This window comes from Gymnoscopelus braueri (assembly GCF_963280865.1).
Source record: "Gymnoscopelus braueri genome assembly, chromosome: 22".
Lineage (NCBI taxonomy): Eukaryota > Metazoa > Chordata > Actinopteri > Myctophiformes > Myctophidae > Gymnoscopelus > Gymnoscopelus braueri.
In genome coordinates this window covers 6,091,438-6,116,873 of record NC_137624.1, presented here as the reverse complement: position 1 = coordinate 6,116,873, position 25,436 = coordinate 6,091,438, and the positions used below count along the sequence as shown (strand labels likewise).

The window sequence follows — 25,436 nt, the reverse complement described above, 5'->3', positions numbered from 1 at the left end:
GATTTGTAGAATGGGTTTCAGGTCTTCATGTGTTAACATTGATGCAGGTTGCAGTGAGCGTACCTATCCTGGCGCAGATGGTCATGAGCATGTCACTGACTATCTTGGAGTCGTCCACCATGACGGTTTTCACCGTGCCGTCCAGCATGCGGATCTTTAGGGGGCGCTGTTTCTTCTTGTACTCCAGAGTGTCCTGGTATCACAGAGGAAATCAAATACAAATATTTTAAAAAACAATCGAGACTCCTGCAATCTAAGTTCTGGCGTGTGTCCGCAGTCTGGTTGTCAAGCGGTGGTTAGGTTGTTGCTAGGGGTCCCTAGCAACACAAATGGCATAAATATACCCTTCTGTTGTATTTCAAAACATACATTTTTCATAAAATATATAGCTTGAGAAAGAGAATAATAACAGGGCGCCACTTCTCCATTGAACTTCTGGGGTTGAGAGCACCCACCGGCAAAATCATAAATCGGCCTCTGTGAATGTCTGGTGCCGGCGACCCCCAGGGGTCCCCAGCTAAATGACTGGTAACTCTAAGTGTACAAATGGACCCTTAACACACTGAGTACCAAAAACGTAGATCTAAGTTTTTGCAAATACACCCGTCGAGTGCCATAAACGTAGATTTACGGTAAAAAAAAAATTAAAAAAAATCCACAAGCGGGCGCTCTAACGCAACTTAGGAAGGATCCTAGGACCCTGAAAAAAATTAATGGACGGAGGTGCCGCCATCCCAAAAAATGTGACATCCGTCCGGCCCAATGATCCGATCTAAAATGGCTGATCACGGTAGAAATGTTATTCGCCCGGACACCTTTTTTTTACTTCCGGGTCCACGTTGTGGCTTCTGCAGCCGTCTAAAGATCGCCAAGACACGGTAAAAACACTGGCACTCTGAGGATGATTTGGATGCATAGTGCCTGGCACTCAATGTGTTAAGGGTCCAAACAAGGGTCCTTTTGGTTCTATTTGTACACGCTGAGAGTTACGGGGATCTAACGGCCTATCGCATGGTAAACTGGGGATCCTTGAAATGAAAACGTTTGAGAATCACAGTGTTAGGGACTGACCCCATTCCTCAACATGTAGTAGTCCAGAGCTTTGCCCGCCTCCAACCAGATGCCCTTCTTTGGGTCCTCGTCGGACAGGAACAGACCATAGTCATTAGCTGCAAAACAGACAAATACATCAAACATTCATATCATTCTATTTTTGATCTAAATCAAATAGCTGTGCTTTTTAAATGGTGCAGCCAGTGCTGGTCTTTTATTGTTAAATACAGTAGCTTTGTCTTGTTAAGGTAATCAATGCTTAAAGAGTGTTTTGTTCAGTAACAGGGGTCTCCCCGTCTCTCCAGCTGTTTAGTAAACAGAAAATGCATTTTCAGGCCGGGATACCAGTTTTATCCAATCGGGAGAGAGCACTCATACGGGATACAGGATCAACAAGGGAAATTGGAAGTGATGAGACAAAGAAATGCCTTTTGAACGTAATTTTCCCAACCCTGACTGTGAATGTAAATAATATGAGTGATTGAGAGTGAGTGAGTGAGTGAAGCTGAATTCCAATACCCCAAATCTCGGCCACTCGCTCACTCCCACTCGGTCACTCCAGCTTGACCCGGAAATAGTTTGGGCCCAATTGGTCATTTGCTTTTTGGAGGAGGCTAGTGGAGGCGAGTCATAAGTGATCGCGAAATTTGCCGTCGCTTTGAAATTACACTAGAGTGCATTCCGATCCTATGATGCCAACCGGTCGACCACTCCGTCCTCGCATTGAATCCTCTCCTCCTCGCAGGGGCGGGGCTTAGGCGCGAGTGGAGGACGCAAGGAGAGTGAGCGAGTGTGAAAGTTTTGGGTATCGGAAATTCAGCTAGAGAGAGAGATAGTGTGTGTGTGTGTGTGTGTGTGTGTGTGTGTGTGTGTGTGTGTGTGTGTGTGTGTGTGTGTGTGTGTGTGTGTGTGTCTCTCTCACGTTGTCCTAGCTGGGCCTCAGGTACTCTCTCTCTGATCATGCGACATGCGTCATACACCATGGTGGAGGGCTCAAACTGCATGGTCTTCACCACGTTGCCCACGCTGATCTTTAGCGACAGCGCCACCATGTTTGCTGCTGGCCGGTCGCAGTACTGCTGCTACACCTGAAAACACAAACACAACCGCCACACTATTACACTGTCACAAATGATTACTTAAGGTAGGGTAAGTGATTTGCGTTGGTTAAAATAATTGTTAAATAGCTCTATATTCTGATAGTACTCATTGATAGAGTGTTTGTTCAGTATTAGGAGTCTCCTTGTCTCTCCACCTCTTTATAAAACAGAAAATGCATTTTTGTTTCAGTTTCAGTTTCATTTCCAATTTTATCCAACCAGGACAGAGAACTCAATCAAGATACAGATTAAACAAGTGAAATTGGAAGTGATGACACTAAGAAATGAGCATGCAAAATTGGAACTGGAACACTATACAAATTAAGCTTAAAAATGGGTACTTTCTCCTGATTGGCTGAGATTTTGACACCTACCGAAAAATGTATTTTCTGTTTATTAAAGAGCTGGAGAGACAGGGAGACTCCTGTTACAGAAAAAATACTCTATAGCAATGATTACTATCAGAATATAGTATTTTAACCTTTTAAAAAAATACTTTTTGTTTTAACCAAAAAATATCACTTACCCTACCTTTAATTGTCTAATTAATTGCAATTATTTAAGATAATCACAATAATTTTTGCAGAATCGTCACAATCGTTTCTGGGGTTGAACAATGTTCATACATTTTGAAACATTATAAAAGAATAGCGGAAACAGCGGATCTACAAGCTCACATCACGTTGCGATTGCGATATGACACGTTGTGAGCTTGTAAATCAGCTATTTCTGCGCATTTATTTTCATTAATGTTCCAATGTTCAACGACAATAACACAATTAAATAGTTAATCACAATTATGTGCATGACAATTAATCTTCAAGTTAAATTTCATAATCGTGACAGCACTACATAGCTGCCGCCACCAACAAAGCTTGACCAGCACAACTGTTGTTGAAAAGAAAGATTGATTGATTGATTGATTACTTGCTTAACGAGTTTGAAAACAGTACGGCAGTACAGTAAAAAAAAAAAAAATGCTAAAAGGATAACCTGGATAGCCTGGCACTCTGTTCCGCGCACTAATCGCAGCTCTTTCAACTCCATTTCTTATTGTCTCCGCCAGGCCAGACGGCTGAGGGGAAGAGAATATTTGTGTGTGTCTGTCTAATTGTGTGTGTGTGTGTGTCTGTGACTGTGAACAGCTCATCTCCGGCACTGTTGGACCGAACAGGGTGAAACTTTGCACACACTCCCAGTAGGCCAGGGACGAACCTCTGCAATTCACCACACTCTCGGCAATTTCCGCTTGACAATGTTTTCCAACATTTTACATTTTCCTTTAAAAAAAATTTAAAAATATTCTCCTACTGATTTTGTCCAAACCTCACACAAATCGGTACATATTACCATCAAATTGGACTCATGGTGGCACTGGAACAGGCCGCTTTGTTGAACCGTGGGTCATACAATCAAAAACGTCCCCCCCCCCCTGGATTCCTTAGATCATGACACAACTACTCATATAGGCATTTGTGCCTAACATTTAGCAATTTCTTCAAAACACACTTTTTTACTCCAACAGACTGTTTTCTAAAGTTTGCATGCCCTGGGTAGGCAACCTGACCTGGCAGGAACCTGCTCTTTCATCCACTGTCTGCCTGTATGTTATCAATGTGATATCGGTCCGACCCATCATACAGCATCTATTATCCAGAATCGAGTACATGCATCGAGTACAACGGACCACAATGGAAACTAGCCCCCCAGGGCGTTTTTTGTGTTATCCTTTTAGCTTAGCTTTGTTTTTAACTGTACGGCAGTACAGTTTTTCAAGCTTGCTAATAATTCATTCATTCAATCAATCAAATAACTTTAACAGGGCTACAGTATCTCCTACATGTGACATCATTGTGAAGCACAGCAATGGCATTGTTATTGGTACAGGAGGGGACCAAGGAGGTGCAGAAAATGTGAGAGGGGAACGGGCTGAATTTTTAAACTGGCATTTTTGGCACAAACTCAACTAACAATCCATTATATCCGGGAACGCATCTCTGTCATTTTAAGATCTCTTTGGCTATCCAAAGATAGCAGATCTACAAGCTCATAGCGCGAGTGCCGCGCTATGAGCTTGTAGATCTGCTATTTTTGAAAAATCTGTGGAAATGTGTGCAAATCTTTGAATATATATTTTTTAAAGCAAACATTTGTAAAAATATTTTGTTCCAGAAAACTCCAGAAGCAAAGATTTGGGTTAAAAATGTTGGCTTTAAAAAAATATATATTCAAAGATTTGCACACATTTAAAAATAGCCAAAGAATTCTAAAATGACACAGATGTCAGATGCGTTCCCGGATTGAATGGGATATTCAAGTCTTTACTGGAGATGTGGCGCACGGCAATGGGTTTCTACACAGAGAGGACAATTCTTTCAACATAAAAACGCAGCATTCAAGTTCAGGAGAGTTCGGAAAAGGCAATTCTCTCGACTGCTGCCTTCGGGTGTGGCATGGAAAGGGCACATTTTGCATTTCTTTCACCATAGTCAATGCTGCATTCATGGTCTCCGAATGCTATATAGAGTCTGGAACTACACATCCCGAAAGCTATCAGGAAGCGGCCATCTGTTTGTCATTTCCATTCACGAATATCTTTGCGTTTATATATTTTTTTAATTTACATTTCTGATAAGCAGCAAGCTATAGGCTTTGATTATTTTGATTTATATCAGGAGCTTCCGTGCTCCAGACTGTATGAAAATTGTGGGAGACAACTGTGTGCCTTGGAGGGGGGGAGTGCACTGTACCTGACTGCTGCTTTTAGTGGGAGATGTACTCCCAACGGTATGTTCCACTGGATGTCCTGGTCCAGCCTGGAAGAGAAAAAGTCAAGCGCGTTAAATTACTGCTATATACTGACTGACAGAGAATTACAGTGGGATATTCTCCTCAGTGCGTTGACCATCGACAATCCATCTGAGGTTGGACATGAGCATTGGGCATATCGTCGCCTTCGGACAGAAACCTTGTATCTCCATATTTCATCTTTTTATGTTTTTTTTTAATTAATGCCCTTCATCATACAAGAGTGTCGCTAAAAAGTTGTGAATATAGCAGATCTTTTTAGATCATTTTTTTAATAATTATATAAAAAATATATATATATATGTTACATTGTCAAACCCAGTCTATATTATTGCCATTTTGCAAAAATGTTCAAAAACAGCAAAAATAGATGATCTAGAAACTCACAACGCATCACATTGCGACATGTTGTGAGCTTGTAGATCAGCAATTTTTGCTATTTGTCATACGGGAGGTATATTATAGTGTGTGTGTGTGTGTGTGTGTGTGTGTGTGTGTGTGTGTGTGTGTGTGTGTGTGTGTGTGTGTGTGTGTGTGTGTGTGTCTATGTGCGCGGTGGGTCTCAGCTTGTGCTCCGAGGAAAAGATTTTGAGAACGACTGGATTAAATCATTCCTTGCCAAATACCAGAGAGGGACATTTGTGATGTTACCCTAGATTTCAGGGACAGGCTAATGCTGTCAAGTCAACAAACCTCGCATCTCCATATTTCCACGTTTTATATTTTCTTTGTAAATGAACGCCATACTTTGTCATACTACAGTATCACACACAAGTAGCATGTAATGTAGATCTGCTATTTTGCTTTTTAAAAACAGAAGTGAAAAGTGAAAGTGGTTAAGTGTGGGTTTTATAAATATCGAACCAACGGAAAAGCATTAGCAAGAGCTTGTGACTAAATAATAACTACATAGTACCCATTGGAACACAGGTTCTTTTTTTCCCTTTTTTTTTCTGAAACTTAACGGTTTTGGACATACAAGGTTTCTACCCGACAGCAACGATACAACACAACCATTAGCAGTTTTATTAGCATCGTTACAAAATGCTAAACAAGCTCCCAGCGGACATTACAGTAAACGCTTTAAAATATATATATATATAAAATGTCAGCTATTTGACCAGAACCTCATGATCCCTCCCAAATATAGATTGAAAAAAGGGGAACTGTCCCTTTAACCCTTTGATCAAAGAGGACATGTTGAGCTATCACTTCCTCGTTCCTGCTGACGCTGCCATGAACCCCCCCCCCCCCACTTCCTCAAAAGGAATTTTGGTGTGTGTGTGTGTGTGTGCGCACACACGCGTGTACCATACTTGTGAGAGCCACATGTCCCCGCAAGTATAGCAGAATGTGAGAAGTAAGACATTGTGAATGCAATTGTCCTGGTTCTCACAAGAAAAATGGTACAGTAGGTGGTTTAACCCAGAATACAACTATTTTTGAAAAATCATGAACATTTCTACAAATGTCTTCTATATCCTAACAGTTTACTGAAAAACGTATGTTGCTATAATATCAGTGGTTCTCAAACTTCAAGGACCCCGAAAATTATAGGTATTTGGTAATTTGTATGCTTCTACTCCAATACATCTCAGAGGCGGATGTACTTTTCACTCCACTGCGATTATCAGACAGCTTTAGTTACTACTTGGCAGATTTGGAATTATTATTACGCAACGCACGTTCACCACTTAAGCCTTGTTTTATACCTCGGGCGTTCGAAAACAGCTGATCTACAAGCTCGCAACGCGCTGTGAGCTTGTGGATCTGTCATTTTCAAAAAAAGAGTGAAAAAACTTTGACACGTTTTGAGCACTTTTATTGACAAAAACACTTTTTGTCCTTTCACTCAAATAACATTGAGAATGCAGGCCTTTTACTTGTACCGTAACAGAGTATTTCTGGTATCGTTGGTATTGCTACTTTTACTTAAAAGTAAAAGAACTCTCTCTGTGTGTGTAGTGGCATTACAGCAGCGAGTTGCAGCTCTGCTTCCCTCCCAAAAGCAGCTCTGCCCTGACGTGTCTGCACACACACACACAGCCATGTCATTTCCTGTTGCACTAAAAAAGGCCCCCGCAATGCCATAAAAGGGAATTTTAGCCGTCCTGCGCCCAGCCTGACGGAGTTAAGACATCAGTGTGTGTGTGTGTGTGTGTGTGTGTGTGTGTGTGTGTGTGTGTGTGTGTGTGTGTGTGTGTGTGTGTATCCTGTGAGTTTAGGACAGTGGTGAGAGAAATACTCTGTTACAAGGAAAAGCCATGCGTAATTTTTTTTGACTTGAGTTCAAGTACAAAAGGAGTTACTGGCATCAAACAATACTTATACTGGGGTACAAAAGTATTCACATTATTTTTCAAACTTAACAGCAGATCCACAATAGCCGATCCCCAACGCGACACGTCATGAGCTTGTAGATCGGCTACTTCCGAATAGCTGAAGTAAATTATATAATGGGGCTTAATTCATTCATGTACGTTACGTATCAATCTAAGTCTTCAACATGACTACTGTAGTAACTACGTTTTTTTTACGATTGTAGTGCTGTAAAATGCACAATGTTTGCCTCTGAGATCGAGTGGAAATGACCTAAAAGTACCTAAACAAATTGTACTTGAATACTTCACCAAAAATAATTGCTTATTTTTTTATCTCAATGAATATATACTGTATAGCAAAAGCAAAGATTTGAGTTACAAATGTTCACTTTAAAATATATATATATTCAAATGAAAGCTTTTTACAAACTTTCACAATCTTTCAAAAATATTTTCATAATTTTTCAAAAATAGCAGATCTATGAATTCAAAGCTTCGGGGTGTATATTTGATAGAAAATAAGTCATATATGTTTTGGGTGAACTACTCCTTTAAGTGGTAAGTACAGTACTGGAGTAAATGTACCTAGTTTACTTTCCACCGGCTGGTTTGATGAGTCAGTGTGACAGCACAGGAATGCCGGGGCTTAGCTTCTGACACACACATGACAACACAAACAATGACACCCACCCCCAATTATCACTAACTATCTGCTGAAGAATGATGTTCCACTGTTGTTGGAATGTACAGTACACAACCGCACTGCATGCCTGTGAACCACATGAAACCTAATGGGGTTCATCATACTTATGGGGCAGAACATTTTGCGACGCGTCGTCTATCCTCAAGTATTTCTTAAAAAAAAAGAAAATTTGGGGCCAGCATATTATGTTTAAAAAAAGTGTCTCTACTTTTACCATATCTTGCGTTTCACCATTACCGCTATTGCTGCTACGACACCTGAATTTACCCATGGAGATCAATATAGGTCGGTCTAGCTATCTAGCTAGCTATCTATCTATCTATCTATCTATCTAAATCCATCCATCCATTTAACCCATTAAAACACCTGTGTCATTTTAGATTTTAGCTATATATAAACAAACTCTTAGGATTTAGAACAGTGGTTTAGAACAGTTCTCAAAAATAGCAGATGTACCTGTACAAGCTCACAGCGCATGATCACTTCGTGCCACGCTGCGAGCTTGTACATCTGCTATTTTTGAAATAAATGTAAAAAATCTTCAGTATCAGTATCTTCATTCTCTAAAAAAAAAAATCCACACACAAATCTTTTCTTCTGGCGGGTCTCCTGGACCAAAACATTTTCAGATGGGGGGTCCCGCGGTCAAATATATATACATTTGGGGGTCCTTGGCACGAAAAGGTTTAGAAGGCATTTGTAGAATGGGCCTCAGATCTTAATGGGTTAAAGGGGTAATGGACAACATCAGTCACCAGAAGCAGGGACGTGTGTTGTGAGTCTAACATGGTTAACATGGAGTTCGAAGTTCAACGGGTTCATATACAGTAGGTAGGGGGGCGTCTGATAAAATGATTATCAGACATCTAAATATTGAAATCAAGCAACTTCACAACGGTCTGGGGTGCAACACAAAAGCCTGAGTAGACGTTAAAATGACATCTCTCCTGAGGCACTGATTAGCATCTTCTTATTAAAGCACTTTGGAAGCCGTGCATGAAAAAAAGGGCTGTTCTTACGCTAATTTCCTACAGGATACGATGAGAGCATGTTATACCCCACCATCCCCCCCAGCCACCCCACCCATAACTGAAAAACGGAAGTGCCGTGTTGTCTGCTGATAAACAAGGAACAACGCCACACACACACACACACACACACACACACACACACACACACACACACACACACACACACACACACACACACACACACACACACACACACACACACACACACACACACACACACACACACACACACACACACACACACACACACACACACACACACACACACACACACACACACACACACACGAGAGGACAGTTTAGTGGGGACAACAGGAAGGACAGTGTGAGGGGACAGTTCAGTGGGGACAACAGGAAGGACAGTTGTGAGGGGACAGTTCAGTGGGGACAACAGGAAGGACGGTGTGAGAGGACAGTTTAGTGGGGACAACAGGAAGGACAGTGTGAGGGGACAGTTCAGTGGGGACAACAGGAAGGACAGTGTGAGGGGACAGTTCAGTGGGGACAACAGGAAGGACGGTGTGAGAGGACAGTTCAGTGGGGACAACAGGAAGGACAGTGTGAGGGGACAGTTCAGTGGGGACAACAGGAAGGACAGTTGTGAGGGGACAGACAACAGGAAGTGAGACTTAGATGGAAAGGTAACAGAGCCACTTCAGTGACAGACACTGGTTCTCAAAGTGGGGTCCAAGGACCCACAAGGGTCCTTGAGGGGGTTCTCCAGCTAAATATTAGTTAATAATAGCATCAAAATCTGGCCAAATACTAAAAATATATATATTAATTTGGGGGTCCTTGAGGAGAACCACTGAGGACACTACATCTTACCAGGGCTGGGCTATAAAAACAACCACGTTAGTGGATGGCCATTAAAATTGATGTTGATTACGATGATGAACTGTGGACATTAATACTGGATGTAGATAGGATAGCCTATCACACAGCAGAAATAAACACAACAGCCAGTCACCACTGCAGCGGTGGCCTAAAATTTAGAGGAGCAAGTTTTTTTAACCAAAAAAAGGTTCCCGTTCGATTCCCCCGGACCGGCAGTAAAAAAAAATCTGGGTGGGGAAGTGAATGGCCACCACTTATCCCCTCCCCAAACACCACTCAAGTACCCTTGAGCAAGGCACTGAACCCCCCAAACTGCTCCAGCAGAGTTGCTCAGTGGCCGACAGCATAAGACTGTGGTTGTACTGGGCAGCTCCCAGGTTTTAATGTGTGCGTGTGCGTGCGTGTGTGTGTAGCAGGGCGTTCCTTTTTTCTTTTCTTTTTTTAAGTACACACCCATTTCCTACTACGATGCATTGTTTACATTGAGCTACCAGCCTAGAGGAAAGTAGTCGTGGAAGTGATAAAAAAAAAGAAAGAAAAAAGACAAGGCGCCAACGCGCGTGCCACGGAGGCTCTGATGCCTGACAGCGAGTCCCGGGTTCAAATCCCGAGCCCGGCTGTCCTTTGCTGCATGTCACTCCCTGCCTCTCTCTCTCTCTCTCCCTCCCTGCTTCCTGTCAATCTTCCATGTGGACTATCAATAACGGCAGAAAAAGCCACAAAAAATATATATAAAAAAAGAAGAAAAAAATAAACAAGTTGAATAGCCTCTATAGCAGCCTTATTCCTTACTTCCTTCACATGTCTTACCAATTATAGTATACTATATATAAAAAATAAATATACGGTATAGTATATTGATAATTTAATAAAATAATAGATTAATAATCTATCCTACATGTATAATAAAATGTAAATAAATGTATAAAAAAAAAAATATATATATATATATATATATATATATATATATATATATATATATATATATATATATATATATATATATATGCTCCTCGATTTTTTGATTAATCAAAAAGTAATCAATAGAATAATCACTGAGAAAATGATGAATGGTTGCAGCTGGAGTTTACAGCTCGACTCAGCTGACCTTTTGACCCTGTGAGCAGGGGTCTTTGTGGGTCTGCGCTCTGCGGTCTTGCCTGATGGAGTTTACATTAAAGGAGCACGTACCCAATTTTTAACCTTATCTTCACTCTGTGTCTCATCGGTGGATGTCACTGGTAGGCAGAAACCTACCAGTGACATCATCGATGGGGATTCCAAGCCAATAGAAACTACAGCCTTTCTCTACCTGGAAAGTTAGCATGCTGAAATAGAAGCTAAAAAAAAAACACTGGGCAGGTTTATGAACTGTCCACAGCCCTCCTCTAAGACTCTAAGACAATTATATGGAGATAATGTTGAAAATGGATGAGGTGCTCTGTTCCTTTAACTGTGGATTTTTTTAGAGTCGGCTATTTTTAAGGAAGGCTCTAAATGATGTACGACACTTTGTAAAGCCTGACAGACGTGCTATTTTGGGGGGAGTTAGTTTTTCACACACTTAAAAAGACAGACATTGTGGTCAGTCATTTGCAAAGGACAAAAAGTGTGTGAAAAGCAGGCGGAAACCTTGAATGTTATGTTCAAAACCGTTCCTTTTCTATTATTATTTTAAAAAGTGAAAATGGCAAATCTACCAGCTCACAACGTGTCGCATTGTAATGCGTTGTGAGCTTGTATCTGCTATTTTCACTACTTTTAAGTGACACTCTTGACTCTTGTATGATGAACTAGGGCATTCATTTACGAAAAAACATAAAACGTTGAAATATGCAGATACAAGGTTTCCGTTTGCCCACCTAATATAGCAGATCTACAAGATCACAAAGTGTTCCACTGTGCCACGTTGTGATCTTGTAGATCGGCTATTTTCAGTACAACTGAGTATAAATCATCCTTTAGAGCAGTGGTACTCAACCTTTCCAGGCCACGACCCCTCAAAAATAATCATATTTAAACTGAGGACCCCCCACCCCGACAAGCACTTAGAATTGTAGAAGTTGAGGCATTCAGTTTGACTCGGTTCTACAGATAAATATTGTGAAAATAGTCGATCTACAAGCTCACAACGCATCGAAAAGCGAGGCGTTGTGAGCTTGTAGATCCGCTACTTTCAAAATATTTGCCTCTTTCTTATATTATTTGACAATTCGGCCAATGTATGACCAGTTTGTATCGTATAATTTGTCGATTACTTTTGATGCAGTAATAGTCTTTTTTCATTTCATTAGGTTATTAAAAAGGTCTTAAAAGTCCTTAAATTGTCACTTTACTGTCATCTGGGGACCATCCCAAAATCATGTGGGAACCTGGGGGTCCTGACCCACAGGTTGAGAACCACTGCTTCAGAGAAAGCCAAGGAGTTAGCCAAGAGAAAGTCATGTTGGACTCTGTGGAATCCAGACAGTGAAAACTTGAATCCATCAGTGGTGGAAAAAAAGTACACAGACAGTTTACTTAAGTAAAAGTAGCAATACTGCAATGCAGAAATACTCTGTTACAAGTAAAAGGTCTTGTGTTCAAAATGTTACTTGAGTAAAAGTACAAAAGTATTGGCATCAAAATATACTTAAAGTACCAAAAGTAACTAAAAGTACTAGAATGTTTGAAAATAGACGATCTACAAGCTCACAACGCTTTGCAATGCGACGCGTTGTGAGCTTGTAGATCTGCTATTTTCAAATAGCCTATGTATAAAAAAGGGTTGAAGTGGATAATGTATGTTTTATAATGCAAAAATTTAAATCTGCAAAGTAACTAGTCACTAAAGTTTTCAAATAATTGTAGTGGAGTAAAAGTACAATATTTGTCTCTGAGATGTAGTGAAAGTAGAAATAAAGGTATTGAAAATGGGGTAATACTCCAGTAAAGTAAAAATACCCCAACATTTTACTTAAGTACAGTACTTGAGTAAAAGTACTTAGATACCTTCCACGACTTGAATGAATGCAGTAAAAGCAGACAGACAAAAAATGTTTTACACAGTTCCAAACAAGAGGGTGCCCTGACACACCGTCTCTCATGCCAGACAACTCCTCCACAATCGGAGAAAGAATGCTTGCGCACGAACACACCACTGTGGTTCTCAAACTGGGATTCCGTCCGAGGACCCCCCCTCCTCCAGGGGTCCTTGAGGGGGTTCCATAGCGCTTATAACACATTCAATCCGGGAACGCATCTCTGCCAGTTTAGATTTATTTGGGCTGTTCAAAAATAGCAGATCTACAAGCCGCGCTATGAGCTTGTAGATCTGCTATTTTTTTTTTATCGTGAAATTTTGGGAAAATCTTTGATTATATATTTTTTTAAGCGAACATTTGTAACTCAAATCTTTGCTTCTGGGGGTCCCTGGAACAACATATTTTTTACAAATGTTTGCTTTAAAAACATACATATATTCAAAGATGTGCGCGCTATGAGCTTCAGAGCTTGTACATCTGCTATTTTTGAATAGCCGAAGAAAGAGCGGGTTCCAGGGGTCCTCGCAGCTAAACGATTGATAGTTAGGAACCAAATGGACCCTAAGGGTAGCTGGATACTACACCAGAGGGACCAAAGTTAAGTTCGGTTTGGGAGGGCTCCCCGACCCGTAAAAAAAAAGGTCACAGCCACAGAACAGTTCTGTGTTCTGGAAGCCGGACCCCGCACACACACCACGGCTTGTGCTGTTGGCGGCGAGCGCCTGTACTGTAGTACACTACAGCCAGCAGCACTGCTGGAACCCATGGTTGAACTAATACCTGGATATCGCCACCGCGACGCACTTGTGAGGAAGTTGCAGGTGGTGGAAAAAGTACTTATTTTTTTCACTTAATTGAAAGTATCAATACTGCAACATTGAAGTAACACTGAAAATGTGACAGTGCAGTGTGTGTGAGTGCGAAGATAACCCTGTCCACTTCCGACACATGTGACAGCGGTCTTGCAGAAATGACAGACGAGGTCGGGGTTGTGGTGGGTTCTAATCTCTCCGCCGGCAGCCCAGCTCAGACCAGGACACCAACGTATGTCACTCAGCCATGTCACACAATAGACATGTTATGTGACAAAGTGTCTGTCACTGTTTGTGTGACTTATGGCTGCGTGAGAGTGCAAAATGCATAGTGTCACAGCTGTGCTCACTCAGGCTAATAGCAAAGCAAGTTGTCAAATGTGGTTGACGCGCCAACGAATGTCATTTTAACCCATTCAATCCGGGAACGCATCAGTGTCATTTTAGATGTATTTGTCTGTTCAAAAATAGCAGATCTACAAGCTCATAGCGTGGCACAGAGTGCCGCGCTATGAGCTTGTAGATCTGCTATTTTTGAAAGATTGTGGATAATGTGTGCAAATCTTTGAATATATATATACATTTTTAACTCAAATCTGTGCTTCTGGGGGATCCTCCTGGAACAAAACATTTTGAGATGGAGGGGTCCACGGACAAATACATATAATTTTGGGTGGTCCCCGACATGAAAAAGTTTGAGAACCACTGATATTATAGCAACATAAGATTTTTGTCTGATTTAGAAGACATTTGTAGAATCCCCCAGAAGCAAAGATTTGAGTTACAAATGTTCGCTTTCAAAAATACATCTATTCAAAGTAACTGCACACATTTTCACGATTTTTCAAAGAAATAGCAGATCTACACGCTCATAGCACAGCACTCGGTGCCGTGCCGCACTATGAGCTTGTAGATCTGCTATTTTTGAATAGCCCAAAGTATAAAATAATGGTTATAGCTAAAAATCTAAAATGACACCGCTATGCGTTCCCGGATTGAATGGGTTAACTGCGTTTTCACTCTACTACCCCAACATCATGAGCATCAATTCATTCATTCATTGTCGTTATTATTTTACAGTACGCTTCATAATAGGATACACATAATGAGCATAAAAGGTTGTTTCAAAAGTAAATAAATACATAAATAATGAGTCACTCTGCAAAACTAGAGATTGATGCTGCGTTCACTCGGGCAGCTACAAAGATACTGTCTACCATTATTTTTCAATGGAGGCCAGTGACATGAAGATACTGTACAAACATTACATGCAACGTTTGGAGCTGCTACAAAAGCTACAAAAAAAGTTGAGCTGGTGTCAACCTCAGCGACATACAGTAGATACAACAAAGCTCCAAATATGCCGTGCAGCTTTGTATCTGCCAGTGTGAATGCAGCGATAGGATGTCCAGCGAGAGCTTGAAGCATAAAATAAATGTTATCAAACTGAAACATTCATTAAGGATGAAGCTACAGTAGGTTACATTAATGTCATTTCAATTAACGCCCTTCTTCGTAGTAGAAGAGTACTGTGAAAAAGTAGCAAACAATTGCATATTTACAAGCTCACACAAGTTAAAATGTTTTGCTATGTTTTAACGTAAGTATGTGTGGGTTTTATAAATATTGAGCCAATGAAAAGTATTAACAAGAGCTTGTGACTAAATAATAACTACATTGGATCCATTGGAACACGAGTTCTTTCCTGAACAGTAACGGTTTAAACTGGCACCACGCCAGGAAACATCTGACTGACCCGCAGGAGTCCTGGGGGATGCATCCCAACCATCTGGGCTGTCCTGTAGACCAGTGGTTCTCCAACATTTTGCATGTCAAGGACCCCAAAAATGTATTTGGCCGCCGACCCCCATCTCAAAATAGTTTGATCCAGGGACCCCCAGAAGCAAAGATTTGAGTTACAAATGTTTGCAAAATATGTATATTCAAAGCACAACTTTTCACAATACAACACGTGTTTGTGTTGTTTAAATGTTTCAAAAAAAAATTATGAAAATGTGTCCCAAAAATATATATATATATATATATCGGGTTAAAGTGTTTGGACCTATTTTGATGCTATATTAACCATTTTATTCTGGGGATCCCCTGGAATAACCTCAAGGACCCCTGGTCCCCACTTTGAGAACTTATCATCATCACAATAGTTATGTTACAATGTTCAATGCCAAAAAAACACAATTAAATAATTAATCACAATTATTTGAACCGGCAAAGAGCCTGGGGGCGGGATTTGAACCCGGGTCAGCTGTGGGAGGGACCCTATAGCCTCATTTCTGTGGTACGTACGTGCTCATAGAATCAATAAGTCCAGGCACATGCAGAGTGGGGGGAGGGGTGATCAATTAATCATTGTGAGCTTGTAGATCTACTATTTTCATTGAATGTTCGCCCCCAGAATAGGGACGCAATGGGTCCATGTGGTTAAAATTAGATTATAGTATTAAATAGATTCAACATTCAGTCTCTGGTCTACACACACACACACACACACACACACACACACACACACACACACACACACACACACACACACACACACACACACACACACACACACACACACACACACACACACACACACACACACACACACACACACACACACACACACACACACACACACACACACACACACACACACACACACACACACACACACACACAGCAATGATTTGCAGTGCATTCTGGGATGACAACTAGAGGAAGCCAGACAATTATCTCCTCAAGAACTAACTTGTTGCAAAAGCTCCAAATGACCCGCTGCTGCAAGTCACTGGCATGGATCCTCAGTCGTAATAATCCTTGATTCTACAAATGCCTTCTAAATCAGTAGTTCTCAAACATTTTCGTGCCAAAGACCCCCGCATTGATATATTTATTTGGCCGTGGTTAGGCAGGTTTCTGCCTAACAACGATATTATGTGATTATGTATGATTGTGTACTTCTACTGTATATGTTATGCAAATGTATTTAATATAGCTGTGGAAAAACCCAGTTACCATGAAGAGGATTGGTTTGATAAAATGCATTCAAATAGCATGTTTATGATGATTTGATGCAAAGAAATAATTTATCTCCAGAACTGGGTAATTGATTATAGTTACAAATCCCCATAGTTACAAATCCCCAAAGCCAAGAGTATGGGATTGTTTTTTTAACCTATACATTCAGTTTCTTCCGTAACAGTTTGATTTGCTGATGGGAAATGTTATTCAGAGCTTTCTTTAAAAAGTCATGAATCCAAATGAGAGTGTAAATGAGTGGAGAAGAGATACTGGCTGCTCTATAGCAAGAAAAATACATACATTAAAGGACTAGTTCACAAAAAAATAACTTGTTTTCATAGAGATTTTTTTGCTTTTGTCACATTCCTGAGCCAATAATTTGATGATAATAATAAAGATGCCAATGTATCCGGTAGGAGACACAAAGGAGACTCTTTGTGTCTCCTATCGGAGAGACCACCGGTCTATTGGCTTAGGAATGCGATGAAAACTAAAAAGTCTCCAAGAATTCAATGATTCATGGGGTGTGTAATTGATAGAAAATAAGTAATTTTTTGGGTGAACTACTCCTTTAAAAACTATTTGCTCCAATGTTTACAAACATTAACAACATAAACAAACCTATTCCAGACCCCCAAAATACATCTAATCCAAGTTCAAACTCATTCATGTGTGGTTGTCACTTGCCGAAAATAGCCAATATATATCAGCTATTTTTAGTAGCCAACACCATCGTACAACTAAGTAGAAATCCCGCTTGAGAGTGTACGACCCTTCCAGGTTCATTTGGTTACATTTTGTACACTCCCAGAGTTATAAATGGTTAAAATAAGACTTTCCTGAGCACACACACACACACACACACACACACACACACACACACACACACACACACACACACACACACACACGTGTAATACTATACGTGTGAGGACATAAACATTGTAGGACAGAATTGAAAATAGCAGTGTGTGTGTGTGTCACAGAAAGCATCAGTGTCATTTTTAGATTTATTTGGCTATGAGTGCCGTGCTATGAGCTTGTAGATCTGCAATTTTTTTGAAAAATCGTGAAAATGTGTGCAAATCTTTGAATATATATTTTTTTTAAGCGAAAAACAATGTCCACAACAATGTCTATTCCTCAAATTCTACAACATTTGTGAGGCCATTTGGTCCTCACAAGGATAGTAAGACAAACACACAGTGCGACGCAGCCTTTAAATAGTAGTGATGGATTTAGAGGAGGCAGCAGGCTGAGCTGAACCATGGCTCCAGTCCATCCCACATTCCAATGGAATTCCACTAGCATTCTGAGAGCTCTACCCTCTCTCTCTCTCTGTCTCACACACACACACACACACACACACACACACACACACACACACACACACCACCCCAGTGGTGGAAAGTGACTAAGTACATTTACTCAAGTACTGTACTTAAGTAAAATGTTGAGGTACTTTTTACATTACTGGAGTATTTCCAATTTGCGTACTTTTACTTCTACTCCACTCAGAGGCAAATATTGTACTTTGACTCCACTATTATTTGACAACTTTAGTTACTAGTTACTTTGTAGATTTTGAAAACATACATTAACCACTTCAGCCCTATTATATATACATTTCGGCTATTTGAAAATAACCGATCTACAAGCTCACAATGCGTCGCATGCTGTTTTCAAAAGATGTTATCCATTTGAAAACGTGTGAAAGTAAATTTTACTTGTATCAGAGTATTTCTACATTGCAGTATTGATACTTTTACTTGAGTAAAAACAATTTGAGTACTTTTACCACTCCACACTCTCATTCTTTCTCTTTCTCTCTCAACTGTGTGTGTATTTCTCTCCCTCTGTCTGCCTCTATCTCTCCCTAGCTCCTGCTCTCCCCCCTCTGTGTGTGTGTGTGTGTGTGTGTGTCTGTGTGTGTGTGTGTGTGTGTCTCTCCCCCCTCTTCTCCCCTCTTTATCCTCTCTCTCTCTCTCTCTCTCTCTCTCTGACAGAGCAGTGGATCACAGTCATTTCATTGGCTCCCAGAGGAGTGCAGGAATGCAGGGAGGGAAACAGCCAATCCCAACATCTCTGGCGACATCATCCACATCTACATAACCTGACACTACAGCTACAACTACTCCACATTTGTATCTGTTGTGAGCTTGTAGATCTGCTATTTACACTACTTTTTGAAAGTATCAAATTGTTACATTGTTTTATACTTTGGCTATTCAAAAAAAGCAGATATACAAGCTTGTAGATCTGACATTTCTGAAAAAAATTGAAAATGTGTCCAAATCTTTGAATAAGGCTATTTTTAACGAATATTTTTAAACTCAAATCTTTGCTTCTGGGGGTCCCTGGCACAAAAAAGTCGATGGGGGGGTCCGCGACCAAATATATATATATCAAAAAGTAAGTTTGAGAAGTACTGTCCTAGGCTATGACATCCCTAACCAGCATTACTGTTAGATTAGCTTTAGTACACACAATGCTGCAACTTTAATGTAGGTGGGGAGATAACAGTAAGTAGAGAGAGTGAAACCTCGGGTATCAATAGTCGTCAACAGGCGGTCCGGGGACCCCTAGGGGGTCCTCAGAGATACTGCAGGGGGGGCCACCAAATATTTGTGTGATAGGGACTTTATTTTTTTATTTTCACATTAACCACTGAAAATGCTTGTAGATCGGCTATTTTCGGCGAAAAGGTTTGCCGTACAGGGAAAGAAGTGCAGACCAAGTACCGAGCCAAAAGGGCAAGTTCGCAAAGTAACACACATTTAACATGAATCCAATATGTAGTGGGGAGTCCCTGCTTCATCTCTTTCTCAGCTAAGGGGTCCTTGGCCTGCATGAAGATCCCTGATCTAAATTCAGTGAAATGACTTTAAACGATTTTGCTTGATAACCCCCCCCCCCCCCCCCCCAACCCCACCCGGATCCCTGGGGTCACACTTTGAGAAGCAGGGCTTTTTAACCCATTCAATCCGGGAACGCATCCGCGTCACTTTAGATTTCTTTGGATATTCAAAAATAGCAGATATACAAGCTGTGCCGCGCTATGAGCTTGTAGATCTGCTATTTTTGAAAAATCTTGAACATTTTTGCTTATTTTTTAATATATATATATATATATATATGTTTTTAATGAACATTTGTAACTCAAATATTTGCTTCTGGTGGTCCCTGGAACTAAATATTTTGAGATGGGGGTCCGCGACCAAATACATATCATTGTGGGGGTCCTTGACATGAAAATGTTGGAGAACCACTGATATTAGAGCAACATAAGTGTTTCAGAAAACTGTTAGGATTTAGAAGACATTTGTAGAATCCCCAGAAGCAAAGATATGAGTTTAAAATGTTTGCGTAAAAAAAAAAGAAGATATTCAAAGATTTGCAAAAACAGCAGATCTACAAGCTCATAGCGCGGCACTCGGTGCCACGCTATGAGCTTGTATATCTGCTGTTTTTGAATAGCAAAAAGACATGTAAAAAACGACACAGACGCGTTCCCGGTCTTAATGGGTTGAGCCAGCGAAGAGCAGTGTGGAAGCTGTGTGTGGTTCTTCTCACATGAGTGTGCAGAAACAGAGCAAACACACACACACAGTGACGTGTGGTGGCGTGTGATGTGAACACACACACACACACACACACACACACACACAACCACAGTGTGAACACTGGGCCTATATTTACACCATCACCACCAAGCAGTCTACTGCTGCTGCTGCTACAAATGACAGTAATTACAAGGCATCACCACATTTAGCTGATGATTAATTGTCTTAAAACTAGTTGTGATTAATGATGTATTTGTTTGTTTGTTTGTTGCATTGAATATTGGAACATAAACATTGCAATAAAAATAGCCCATTTACAAGCTTGTAAACCTACAACTTTTGCTTTTTTTACAGGTTGATAGTGGCTAAAAGAGCGTGGACGACAACATGGAAATGATGGAAATATGACATTGCTGTGTAACTCAGAGTGTAGTCCATTTGGTTCCATTTGTACAGCAGGGGTTGACACTTAAGGTCTCAGAGGCACTTGCCCGTCAGGCAAGTACAGGTCATGTTCACTTGCCCGAAAAGTTAATTCTAAAGGTCCTTACACACCGACGATTATGCAAATATACGCAAAATTCGGACTCGTTCCGAATAATTAAAAGGCGCTTTTTCGCTTCGCTTTTTCGCTCCATGGAAGCTTGCATTGACTTTATACGTTTATTTTTTTAAAACGTATTATTCGCATTAAAAAAATCGCCCCCGGTGTGTAAGGAGCTTTACTCTTATAGAACAAATTAATGTTAAATCTAATCGATAACTTCAGAGTGGCGACAGTCACTTTGAAAAACAGAATGAGTGCATGCTGCTAGTTGTAAAAAGGTAGCATTGTCCTTCATGAATAGCCAATAATATTTAATGAAGACCGAATGCACTTGCCTGTGTCGGCCAACCTGAAAGCAAACTCCACTTGTGTTTTGTTCACTTGCCACGGGCAGTCGGGCAACCGTTAGTGTCAACCCCTGTGTACACTCTCGGATTCAAATGAACATGGTATCAAACGGGGGTCTGTGGTGTGGTCTAATGCATATCAAACTGGGGGTCCTTTAAAAAAAAGGATGTAAAAGAAAGTTGAGAATCACTGGATTTCTGTCTGTCTGTCTGTCTGTCTCTCCCTCTGTCTGTCTCTCCCTCCCTCCCTCCCTCTCTGTCTGTCTGTCTGTGCCTCTGTCTGTCTGTCTGTCTCTCCCTCTGTCCGTCTAATTTTAAATCCTCCCACAAAAGATGGCTGAATGATAGCAGGTCCTATTCATAACTACCGCTATGTCCTAAGTAACTGTCTGTAACATCATCCAGACTTGTCACTTTTATAATTGTCCAGGCTAATTCACAAATACAGTATATTACTGTACATACTATTGTGTTTTGTGTCATCTCGAAAGGACCACAACGGAAATACACTTTCAAGCTTTCTCGTGTTCATGCTTTTGACTGTTGTATGCACGTGTTTTAGCTTGTACATTGGCTTATATCAATACAAATTTCTATTAAATCAGTCAGTCAGTCACTCAGCCAGCCAGCCAGTCAGTCTTGTCCGTCCGTCCATTTGTCTGTGCTGAAAATATCTCAGTATGTAATCCATGGATTCTCAGCAGCTTTGAAACCAACTGTCACGTCATACGCCAGACACCCACGTTAAAGCCACAATCAGCGATCCAAATAGCAATCGGATCTGTTGAAAACTATCCCAGGATTTTGCCTTTTAAATGTCTGGCGGGCCGGGGAGAGAATGCTTAACGTCTCATCAAGCGGCTGGTTGAGATAGCAGCACACGGCCATTACACTGACACGTCTCTGAGCCAAAACGCAATCCAATGCGACGACGACGGCTGAAAAACACAGCATTTTGCACGGCCGGGGCCGGTGCTAGCGCTGTCCAAATATGGCCGCGTGCGGCGTGGAAGTAAACATGTACCCAAATCCACACAACTCCTAAACTGGAAGCACGGAGGAATGTGCTGACAATGGCAGCCATGCCTCGACTGTCAAATAACAGAGTGGTGATTTAACTCTGGGAGTTGAGCGAACACAACCAAATGCACCCACAAGGGTGTGTTCAGTGGCTGGGAGAAGATGAAAAATGTTTTTTTTACATTGAAATGATCTGTTACGAGTAAAAAGTCCTGTGTTCAAAATGTTAGAAATGTCTTCATGAAAATGAAGACATTTCTAGACGGGGTCTAGTTCAAAGGAACAGTTGTTTAAATCACGTTTTCATGTCAAGCACCCCCAAATTGGTATAATTTGGAAACATATTTCATGCCAGGGACCCCCATGCAATATTTGTGTTGTTGAAATGTATTCTATGGTTGCAGAACTTGAGCAGAAATCAAATTATTCTGCCAAAAAATGTCATAGTTGGGGAAAATATGCATCAACAAAACTAGGGGGTGGCAAACGCCACTCTCTGTCTGTACAATGCTTCAAGTGTGTGGGGTCTAGCATTCAGAACTTAATTCTGAGGGAGTATAAAAACGCTGTGGTCCTCTCCGAACTTTCTTTGGATCGACAAGTCCTTCCGAAGCCAAAAAAAGGTCTTGTTCGGTTGGAGTATGTACAGTAGCAGCTGCCTTAACCCATTTAGACCGGGAACGCATCTGTGTCATTTTAGATTTTAGCTATAACCATTATTTTACACTTTGGCTATTCAACAATAGCAGAAATACAAGCTCACAGCGTGGCAGATCTGCTATTTTAGAAAAACCTTGAACATTTGCGCAAATCTTAGTTTGAATACATATATTTTTTTAAACAACATTTTTAAACCAAATATTTGCTTCTGGAGGTCCCTGGAACAAAATATATTACAAATGTTCAAAGATTTGCAAAAGTTTTCATGATAAAAAAAAAAAAACCAGATCTACAAGCTCATAGCGCGGCACCATGAGCTTGTATATCTGCTATTTTTTAATAGCCAAAGAAATCTTAAAATTACACGTGCCCGGATTGAATGGGTTAGAAACCAGACCAAACAAGACAGGGTCTTACTCTTGGCCTACTGAGCAAGAAATGTGCCGCTGAATCTGATCTGTGTTGTAATGTTGGCCAGATTATCCACCAACAGACACAACACAAAACTCTGGGGTATGTACATATCACCCGGCCCCATCATGAATGCTAAATGGCCTATTTATAAAGCACCTTTCTCCAAAGGGCTTTACAATGTGCATTACATTCACCCACACACACACACACACACACACACACACACCCATGTTCACCCATGTTCACACACATTCACACACACCGACGGCAGAGGACAGGACACCATGCAAGGCAGAAGGCTCTCATCAGGAGCAGTTAAGGCAGCTCTCCATCGCCCCGATTTAGTCCCGACTCTGCGGCGGCAGGCGTTGGAAAGTGTCTGCTGCCGACAACTTGTTGTCGGATAGCGTGGTTCCGTCGGGTCCGGACCTCTATCGACCAGACGATGAGAAACCGAGCATGTTCAGTCTTTGGGCCGACTGGCAGAGCCGTGGGGTAGTGATGAGGGGGGACAGAGGGGGGTTAAAGGTTTGGTCCGTGTTGGCTTTGGTGTTGCCAGATTCTGTGAGTGAAACAAGCGACCAGGTATATGAAAAAAAGCCCAAAAGAAGCGACCAGTTTGAGCCCTATTATAACAGCTATTTTCAAAAGGAATATTGAAAGCAAGCCCAAATAAGCAACTACACTTCAGAAACCAGCCCAAACAAAAGCAACTAGCAACTATGAATATTTACAAGCAACTTTACAGGAAAACAAGCCCAAAGTCGCTTATAATAAGCGGCCTGGCAACACTGGCAGGCTGACTGCTTATGCTGAACTAAATGCTAACTTTCGCTTTTGTTTGGTGGAGAGTCACTTTTAGGGGTTCAATGTCTTGCTCAAGGGCACTTTGACACAGGGGGAGCCAGGGATCGAGCCAGGGATACACACACGCACACACACACTCTTCCAGAAGGCTCGCCTCTTGGGCGCCTTGCTATAAAAATAATAATAAAACCATGCATTGATTCACAGACAAGTATTTGTGTTGTTGTATAAATAAGCCATAAATACATATATGACACATAAGTGATACATGTGTTATGTAGTTAAAAGCTGCTTTTATGAAGCTCCCCCCATCCAACCCCACCAGACTGCACACACACACACACACACACACACACACACACACACCAAACAACTGTTAACTAACATGCTACTTCCATTATTACCATGCCTGCAGCCTTCCTGTGTGTGTGTGTGTGTGTGTGTGTGTGTGTGTGTGTGTGTGTGTGTGTGTGTGTGTGTGTGTGTGTGTGTGTGTGTGTGTGTGTGTATACTTGTGAGGGCCACAAGTATAATAGAATTTGAGAAACAGACAACAGACATTCATAAGAGTGATGGTTGTTTTATAGTTAAAAAAAAGGTTTGAGGAGTTTAGGATCACAAATAGGAAGGTTACTAGGTTAGGGTCAGGATCAGACATTTAGAGGTTAGGTTTAGGGATTGGATATAAAGCCTGAAATATACTTTGGTGTCGTGCACCGAAAATAGCCAATCTACAAGCGTGTGTGTGTGTGTGTGTGTGTGTGTGTGTGTGTGTGTGTGTGTGTGTGTGTGTGTGTGTGTGTGTGTGTGTGTGTGTGTGTGTGTGTGTAGGCTGAGGGATGAGGACAGAATCACAACCAAATGCCTCAATATCCATATCATGATGATAATATCATCACACAATCGATATTACTGTGGGAATGTCTATTGCTGCATTCATAAAAGTATTTACACATAAGTATTGATACATAATCATCAGTAATTACTATATAATAAGTCTTTGTTGTCGGGTGTAAACTTTGTATGTCCAAAACCGCTCTTTTTTTTCTTTTCTTTAACGGTATTTTTTTGGCTTTTTCTGCCTTTATTGATAGTATATAGTAGATAGACAGGAAATGGGACAGGAAATGGGGAGAGCGAGACGGGGAGTGACACGCAGCAAAGGTCGTCGGGATCGGGACTCGAACCCATAATGCAGCCTAGGGTGCGGGCCCAAAACCGTTCTTTAAAAAAAAAAACAGTGAAAATAGCCGATCTACAAGCTCACACAATGCATCGTTGTGAACTTGTAGATCTGCTATTTTCACTACTCTTCTACGATGAAGTAGGGCATTAAGAAACAAAAGATGGAGATGCAAGGTTT

General features: G+C 41.0%; 1 protein-coding gene across 2 annotated transcripts in view; it reads right to left on the bottom strand.

Annotated features, from left to right (window-relative positions):
* tln1 (talin 1) overlaps positions 1 to 25,436 on the bottom strand; it is a 116,894-nt gene that overhangs the window by 78,379 nt on the left and 13,079 nt on the right. For both annotated transcript variants that reach the window (XM_080420458.1, XM_080420457.1), the window contains exons 2-5: positions 4,904 to 4,969; positions 1,976 to 2,141; positions 1,072 to 1,169; positions 64 to 193 (exon numbers count right to left, since the gene is read on the bottom strand). In XM_080420458.1, the coding sequence (XP_080276584.1) occupies positions 64 to 193; positions 1,072 to 1,169; positions 1,976 to 2,105 (358 nt within the window). In that variant the 5' untranslated portion in view covers positions 2,106 to 2,141; positions 4,904 to 4,969. The remainder of the gene's footprint in view (positions 1 to 63; positions 194 to 1,071; positions 1,170 to 1,975; positions 2,142 to 4,903; positions 4,970 to 25,436) is intronic.